Source organism: Bombus bifarius, unplaced genomic scaffold (assembly GCF_011952205.1).
Source record: "Bombus bifarius isolate JDL3187 unplaced genomic scaffold, Bbif_JDL3187 scf7180000009104_frag, whole genome shotgun sequence".
Lineage (NCBI taxonomy): Eukaryota > Metazoa > Arthropoda > Insecta > Hymenoptera > Apidae > Bombus > Bombus bifarius.
Window position 1 is genome coordinate 23,348 of NW_022884899.1, and position 8,928 is coordinate 32,275.

The 8,928-nt window shown below is 35.6% G+C and overlaps 1 protein-coding gene across 2 annotated transcripts; it reads right to left on the reverse strand.

Annotated features, from left to right (window-relative positions):
* Positions 1-155: 155 nt before the first annotated feature.
* Positions 156-6,674, reverse strand: LOC117213456 (dual specificity tyrosine-phosphorylation-regulated kinase 1A-like). 2 transcript variants are annotated; one of them, XM_033458801.1, is made up of 5 exons: positions 6,153-6,674; positions 5,398-6,054; positions 4,869-4,954; positions 3,891-4,015; positions 156-2,827 (listed from the first exon to the last, which is right to left on the reverse strand). In XM_033458801.1, the coding sequence occupies exons 2-5, from the start codon at positions 5,406-5,408 to the stop codon at positions 2,291-2,293; spliced, it is 759 nt and encodes a 252-aa protein (XP_033314692.1). In that variant the 5' UTR covers positions 5,409-6,054; positions 6,153-6,674; the 3' UTR covers positions 156-2,290. The 2 variants fall into 2 exon arrangements, with proteins under 2 accessions (XP_033314692.1, XP_033314691.1); XM_033458800.1 differs by having other exon boundaries at positions 5,398-6,153.
* Positions 6,675-8,928: the final 2,254 nt, after the last annotated feature.

An 8,928-nucleotide genomic window follows, 5' to 3' on the forward strand; every position in this document is an offset into this window, starting at 1 on the left:
TAATTACAAGAAAGTTTGTAAAAGACTGAAGTTTTACGTAAAAAGTACAAATATTCTTTCAACAAAATTAGTCAAATCACATCATTATTTATACATATTGTATATAAATAAAATATGCGGATATATTACTTTACCCTAGAATTAAAATTCAATAATATTGAGGAATCTTATTTATTCAGATTTTGTACATTATCGCTTCTAACCTCGGATAATAGAACAACAAATTAAATATTTTTAAACAAAAAAACTTTGTTCCTTTGTTTGATTTCCCTTGCTCGCGTTTCTTAACTACTTAGATATAAAATACTTACGTTTTCGAAAATTCATACTTCACAAGCTACTAAACGCTTTATCTGTTCAGAATAATTTGTTTTCTTAACTAGGTACATACCAAATACATCTATTAAGTTGGTATTTCTCATAATTACCAGTACATAAAGCTAAAACACTTTTGTACTATGCTTGTTATACATGGATCTAACAAATAATTTAACTTGTGTATTGTCGTTTGTATATTTTGTTACGTGTAAAATATTCTATTTCTACACTATTTACAAGTTCGATAAAGTGTACATTACACATCGTGAAATTTACATATTTTCACTTGGTTACCCTGCCCAATTCGAATATAATTCAGAACGTATGTGCTATATTTATATATTCTGCATTTGTTTTGTATATTATGTACACTGATCTGATCTTTGTAAACGCGAGTTTTACGATATTAATGAGAAATTTGCCAATTTAATGGAAGTTGTTAATTTTTTCTGGCACGTTTCACGTTAGCAGACATTTTTCTTAAGTTACAGTCGAAAAATGTTTTTATGTAAAAGAATAGGAATGATTATTAGGAAGTTATTTTAAGATGACAAGATATTTCACGTCTTCTATTTAAATACAGCGTTAAATTTTAATTCCGTCAATTCGTATATACTCATACATCGAATTTCCTTTTCTCATGTCATTTCTTTTCTTTCATTTCACATTTAATTACAAAGATAAAGTGTAAGTACATTCCTCATAAAATTAGTATCAAATGTCGCAAAATATACAAAAGTAAACTAAGAAGAGTGGTACATATTATTACACAAACTGTCGTTCATATTGCATATGTACATATGCAGTATAAAAACAATACTTTTTAGTTTTTAATCTCTTGTTTAAATAATCCTAATATCTAAATTTGTATCGGTCATTGATTCGATATAACTGCGTTTATTGGAAGTAATTAAGCTATAGCCTGCGCACAAGAGAAGAAGGAACAAACACGTATAGTATACACGCTTAAATAACAAAATTAAGTCAGTTCACGTTCAATGTGAACTTGATCAAAGTTCCAGTCTCGAATTATAGAGTTTCTTACTATCAGTTTACAAAATTCGATATTACGATTATGTACCGTATTTGAAAAACATAAAATGCTTTGTTCAATTTTAAATAAAACTAATATTTACCAAAGCGAATACGAAAAAAATGTTATCATCAAACTCAATTTTCAATTATCAAACTTAATCCAGCACAAATACAAATGTTATTCGTGCTTTTTTACTTTTACTACTTTTCAACTCTCTATAGTTCGAGATTTGAGTTCCGCTAACTTTCTTTCTACTGCGCATGCGCAACAGGAAAACTTGAATTACACGTAATAGTCAAAAATTCGAAAATCTTATCCTTTCGTGGCAGCGAAAGTAACCTAGGACTAGAGGTTCCATAACATTAATAATAATAAGGCAATAATATTAATATTAATAATAATGTAATCAAGTACTACTAACAATATTAATAATAATAATAATAGTATGGTAATGGCAAGATACAGGCGGGTATAAATTAATCATTCCTTTCGTAATATCTACGACGTCTTCGGGATATTCTTTAGAAATTACTTTATTTCTGGTCAATATTAACGAGCAACTTTTCTCTCTGTTTCTTATCACGATTTTTTTCACTTCATCACAATTGTACCGTTAGAAATTATTCAAAACATTGTTAAAATGTCCATGAAATATATGCAATTGCCGTATTGAATAAGCGAGTAATGAAGTTGCTGTTTCACTGAATAAAAGTGAAATCTCCAATGCGTGTGCTCAAGTATATAAGTTAAAAAAAGATTGGTACATCAATGCCTATTATTCTTAATCAATATTCATCATTTAACAATTAGGACCGAATTTTTACAAACCAACTCTAAACCACGACCCAATTTACAAATAAAAAGATCGATGTGTAAATTAACTATCAATTATTAATCTCCAATCCTATGTGAAGATATAATGTTCGGACCAAATTTCTAAACTAACGTGGACAATTCATGCGGACTATTGGTGGTTGCTGCGCTACTTAGATCCAATGTGGCAGCCGGAAGACCAGGACTGACGCTGCCGGTTGCTTCGCGTGGCAAATGCTGCGATCTATTTAGCTTATTTCCAGGACTCGGTGGCGATCTATCTGCTGATGTATCCGGTGGCGTAACCACGTTTCTGTGTCCGCTCACGTTCTGATGATTGTGCGTCGCCGCGATCGGAGCTGGCGATGAGAGCAACAAGGGCGGTGGGGACATTGACACGTGTCGATGATGATGATGCTGATGATAGTGTTGGTACTGTGCAGCTCGGCCGTGCATTGCGTGGCTGGTATTTAGTTGGTTCGTCACGGGCCCGACTTTCGTTGGGCAGCCAGCATGGTGGATGGTTAACGGGCCACGTAGTTGTTGTTGCTGTTGTAGCTGGGGCTGGTTCTGGTGCTGTTGCAGCTGCTGCTGACGCTGCAGCTGTACCGCCGCTTCGCACTGTTCGCGCGCTAACGCCTTCACGGCATTCGTCTTCTCCTACGAAATAAGAATGATAGGTTAGGTTGTAGTCAGGGGCCATAACAAATTAAAAAAGTTATAATATAAGAATTTACATTTTAGTTGAAATGATTCTAGTTAGGAATAAGTATTAAAGATGATTCAAATCTTTTTCGTTACCGATAACCATGGTGAAAACTCTTTTGGATTACTTTCAGCCATTGTCAATCTTATTGTCAATACTACATGCTTGAAGTAGAAGGAGGGGTACAGAGAAAAAGACTTTTTCTCAGCAAATATAATCGTTACTCAATTATTTTGTTCAACAGTTTTACAAATCTCCCAAAAATAAACGAGAATACGAAAATACACTGAATATCGTGTGTATGGTTATTTATAAAATCCCCTTGAAATAGTTGCGATCGCGGATCACATAAACAAACGAACCTGTCATTCTACAGAGTATCTTTTTCGGTGAAATTATGCAAACGTAAATGTAACTTCGGTAGAACTCCTCGAGAACTTGTAAGCTTATATGACTCTGACCCAACCAGTCCATTCTAAAGTGTATAATTTATAAAAGGGGATTATATTAATACGCGGAGGATGTGGTAGGTGGTAAGTTTTGCATATGAATGTTTGTTGATACAACGAATGGTTAAATGGAGGTTTTCATGAATGTGATAAGGACTAGATCGAATGTTTTAACACTTATAACTAGAATGCGTATTTTTATACAAGTTTGTAGTTTTACGAACATAATCAAAGAAATAAAATTTTAATCGAGATTTGTTTTCTTATATACGTATATTTTAGCGCATTTTGTGCATTTTGCGCCATTTGCGTACTTTTCAATTTCGCACGAACGTATAAAGATCCGCAATATAATTATAACGCTTCTTAAAAATGTGAAAAATTCTGGTTTCCTAAAAGCTTGCAATTGATTTCAGAAAAATTTTTATGAACTCTACCAGATAAATTATGGTAACTCTGAAAAACAAAATTTCACGATAAAATGATTTCCGGGTAAAATACACATAAAAGATGATTTAGACGTGTTTGAACGTGTTCGTTTTCTTTTTTAATAGCGATATGTTCTTACCCTCTGCCACACAAAGACGTTATGGACCATTGCGTATCCACAAAACACGATGCCAAGGCCTATGAAAACCGACGCAACGATTGCCGGCGTCGAATGAAACTGGATGAATGTATACAATATCATACCTGAAAGCATTGTTAGAGGATCATTATAACACGTTTGCCATAACAAGCGGGACAAAGAATCAGCGCAAATACATATTCTCAATACATATAATTCTCGAAGCGTAAACTATATACATATGCTTTTCATTGAAATTTTCAATACTAGTCGCAAATTATTTTTCAATTAATTTATTATTTAAGTCTTTATATATCAATTCTCGACGAATAAATTACTTAAATTATAGAGAATCTATCTTCAGACAATAGAGAATTCAATATTTTTGGTCGTTAAGTAATTTACAAATTTCTAAAACGATTACGTTCGAAGTTTTGGACAGTATTTGAAGTTTCTAACATGACATTAAAAAAAAATAAATAAATTTTATGATATAATTAAAAAAACATTGTAGTCTATCATAATTTCTATTCCGTCAAATTTATTAAAACACAGTTTTCTTCTGAACAGAGTCAAAATGTCCGTCTTGAATCGAGTTCAACAGCTTAACGTTCGATCGAGCGAATGATAGCTGTGTAAACTAGCATGACACAACGTAAACTTTAGATTAGATCTCGATCCATCCACCAGCCGTATTCATGCATGACATGAATATTCTGTTTCAGCTCTTTATAAATTAATCTGTTAAAACTTCCCTAAAAGACGATCATTTTTATTTTTCTAAGAAAAATAATGACTATTCGGCGTTAAAATTAACTTTATTTCCATTGGATTTCTAAACTGATTTCATACACTCAGAGATAGTTCACAGTATCTTTTAGATTCATGCCTGAATTCAAGAAAAATTAAACGTATAACTTATGTACTAGTATCTTTCAAAAGGTTAAAGTTGACAGAATTGAAGGAATTGGTTCTTACCAGTTAGAAAGACGGGAATGCTAATGAAAAACCCTCCGACAGCACATATCCGGCTGATGGATGATTTTTGCAGGTACTTGTTACTCCTGAAACAGACAAAATTTGAAGTGAAAGTCAGTTTCACGATTCTATGATAATTGAGCGAAATATAAAGGAACCAGTTTTTTGTTTAACAGCCAAGAATCTTTCAAAAATTCTACTGTAATTGATACTTCAAATATATTTAGTCAGACAAAGGATAATCATAATCGCAACGTTAATCTTAACTTTAATTCAAGGATCAAACAGTATCATTATACATATAAAAGTAAACATAAAGTCTATCCACATTATTGTTATTATTATTATTATTATTATTATTATTATTATATGTTATTCTATAATTGATTTTTATTTCTTTATTATCAATATTATTCTATTTTCTATAATGATTCAATTATAGATCTTATTTTTTGTCAATCATATTTCACTGAAAAGATCACTTTGAAAATAATCTAATAGTAAAAAATGAAAAATAATCTTTTTCTACCTTGTCTTCATTTTTTACAAACTCTGTCCACCGCCGTAAACCTATTAAATGCATGAAACGACAAAGCAAAGCTGCTTCACATAATTCCCCGCTCACGCAGTGTCAATCAGCTCACGACCGCAAACGATACTGCTAATTTCCAGCGACCACGAACGATTTCACCGTAATTGCCGGTGTGAAATTTACCAATACGTGCTCGAATTGGTCAATAATGGATAGAGCGCTCTTGCACACACTAATCTACCAACAAATAATATTGACTCAATTGAACAACAGCGCCTAGATTAACGGACAAACCGCATGTTCCAAACAGATTTACAATCACGGCAGAAAATACATGCCGTTATAGATGTTTCCTGGTCAAGACTAATTTCCACGCGTTAAGAACATTGTAACCGGAATCTAGGAAGAACTAGCACTTCCTGGAATAATACTATTGTGTCCTCGATGAATGTCTCTCCGCAATGCCCTCGAGTGAGTTGTTTTTGTCTTTGGTCGTACGACGTCCGGGATGAGAATTCGGGGAACGGTTTTGCGCTGCTTTAATACTCGCACAACCATCTATCCATGGGACTGCATCTTTTTAGGAGGACCAGTGATTAATCTTTTCCCACTCATTTTCATCTCTAATTTCTCATGAGGCTAAGATTCCTGCATCTTTTATCATAATAATTTATTAATACTATTAATAAATTGAGACAATTTTACACGTCGTATTTTGCGTTATAAGATGACTTGTAATTTGTAAAATTTACCTGTAAAATTCCTTTGCTTGTTTTACCGAAGCAATAGTTGGCATTTCTATACGACAATAAGAATTTGTTAATACTAATAATTTGTAAGGTTATCATGTTATCATTCTTCTAATGGATAGTATATTATTGAAACTTTTTTTAATATTGAAACGCGATATTTTTTTGGAGAAGAAGTGCATAGTAGTAAAGAGTTGAATTCTACGGACGTAAAAAGTGGACATAACATTTTCTGTACATGGAGTCGCCTGGCCTAAACATTTTATGATTTCCGGGCAAAATACAGACGAATCCAGCGCTGATTTTAAAGCAGCTTCATCCAAATAAGCCACAATAAGAAATTCCCACGAAACAGTTGCGTTCATCCCCTTTCGAGGTCGCCGACCTCTTTGAATGCGTTTCAAGAGCGTCGTACCAATGAAATTTCGAGTTCTAAACTAATTTCTCAGCCTTTTGCGTTAAATTTAACCTTCCGCGTTAGTGTATTTCGGACGAGTTCCTATTTTACGCTTTCGTCGACCTCACCAACGTAACATGCAACATCCGCAAGTAAAACTGTCTCTTAAATTTGATGTGACACCAATACACGACGAGAAGAATCACAATGCCATTTTTATTCCACTTCGTTAATTTTTCGTCGTAAGGTTTAGCTGTAAATAGGATTAACAAAATTTAGATTAACGAGGAATTTAAAATTGATCTGTTAAATCAACAATTTCCATTAGTTGTCAATAGATTTTATAAGCTTCAGATTACTGAGAAATTATACACATTGCAAAATATTTACCATTGGTTACCCACGCTACACGTAAATTTGATCAATCTACCAATGCACTAACACTGCAATAAATTTCTATTGCAACATTCCACGCTCCTTTGCCGCACCTTAAACTCCTCGCTAGATTTATTCCACCTTAAAGTGTCACATAACTCCAACGACACCGATATCAAATCTTAAACTCCACCAAATTCCAGAGAAACTTGATTTCGTCGAAAGTAAGAGATTAAACTTAAAAAGCAATTTATTTCATCTTTAAACTATCCTAAACTTCTTAAATATAATTTATATATGTCGGAGATAAGAGGACACCGGTGCCTTCCCTCTGAAACCTCGGGAAAATCCATAAAAACATTGTAATTAAAATTTACAGTTGTAACTAAACGATTTGCCGTCATTCTAACCAATTGTATTTGTTTGAGACTTGTGACAATGAGCTTGGGCTCAAGGCGACAATTAGTCGCCGAACGTGGCCGCGGTCAACGGGACGAACTCTCCATCTAACAAAGGCATTGAGTAATCCTATAGCTCTCCTTAAAAGAAAGATTTGTAGCGGCACGTGGCAGTAAACATTCCAACGGTTTCTGTCCCGTAGCTTGCCACACGCAGATCCTATTCTCCGGGCAGGATGTTTACCAGATGTCGACGCGTCTCCACAGTACGTGATCGGCTAGCCCGAGGACCGTCATAAACACTAATATCTAGTTACCTAAAATCCTTCAACAGATACACAGTCTTTGTCCCAGTTACGGGAAGACAGGAGAGACCTATTTTTCCACGAACGACGTCTCCCACTAGCAACCCTCCCTCAAGGGCAGCTAGCATCCTTTTCTAACTACCGATATGGAGATTGGCCAATTAGCAGCAACATCAATTTCCCTTACTTTCCAAACGTAGGATGTCCCCGACGAATCCGATGATCTCGTGTCCTTAGACACATCCCGTCATAGTTTTCCTCTGGGGTATCACCGGGACGGAAAGTCATTCTCTCTTGCGGTCTCATCGACAAAAAAAAAGAGATTAACGCCAGCGACTATTAACACAGAATCCGACTTAGATCTTTGCGAGTGCGTACGGCTACCGTCCCGTTGTCCGCGGGTTCGTTACTGAACCCGCGGGTTCTATGGTAATCGTATTTGCACTAGCCAATGTCTTCTCTATTGCATAACGACGACGTGTAATCCAAACGAAGATTCGCTTTACGCCCCTAACCCTAATTCTAATGTAAACCCGACATATATATAGGTCGGAGATGAAAGAACACCAGAGCCTTTGGAATTTTGGATAATCCCGCAACATTGTAACCTAGAATCTACTATAGCTGTAATTGAACAATTGTAGTTATTCAACCCGTTTGTAATTGTTCGAGAGTCGTGATAATGAGCTTGGGCTCGAGGCGACAGTCAGTCGCCGAACGTAGCCGCGGTCACGGGATGAACGCTTTGTCTAACAAAGGTATGGAGTAATTCTATAGCTCTCCTTAAAAGAAATATTCGTGGCGACACGCGACAGTAAACATTCCAACGGTTTCTGTCCTGTGGCTCGCCACACGCAGACCCTATTCTTCGAGTAAGATGATTGCCAGATGTCGATGCGTCTCCGCAGTACATGTTCGGCTAGCCCGAGGGCCCGTTATAAATCTTAAGGTTTAGTTAACTAAAGTCCTTCAAACAGACAAACAGTCTCTGTCCCAACTACGGGAAGATAGGGGAGACATATTTTTCAACGAGCGGCGTCTCCCACTAGCAACTTTCCCTCGAGGGCGGCTAGCAACTTTCCCTCGAGGGCGGCTAGCATCTTTTTCTAACCACCGATATGGAGATTGACCAATTAGCAGCAACGCCAATTTCCCTTACTTTCTGAACGAAGGCTTTCTCGACGAATCCGATGATCTCGTATCCTTAGACACACCCCATTATAGTTTTCCTCTGTGGCATCATCGGGACGGGACAGCCATTCTCGCTCGCGATCTCATCGATAAAAGAGTAACGTTATTTCACG

Excerpts from the sequence above, each read along its gene's own strand:
- LOC117213456 (XM_033458801.1), bottom strand. Across the intron at positions 4,016-4,868 it reads CATTCCCGTCTTTCTAACTG|GTATGATATTGTATACATTC; the intron begins GTAAGAACCAAT and ends CAATGCTTTCAG. Across the intron at positions 2,828-3,890 it reads ACGTCTTTGTGTGGCAGAGG|GAGAAGACGAATGCCGTGAA; the intron begins GTAAGAACATAT and ends CTTATTTCGTAG.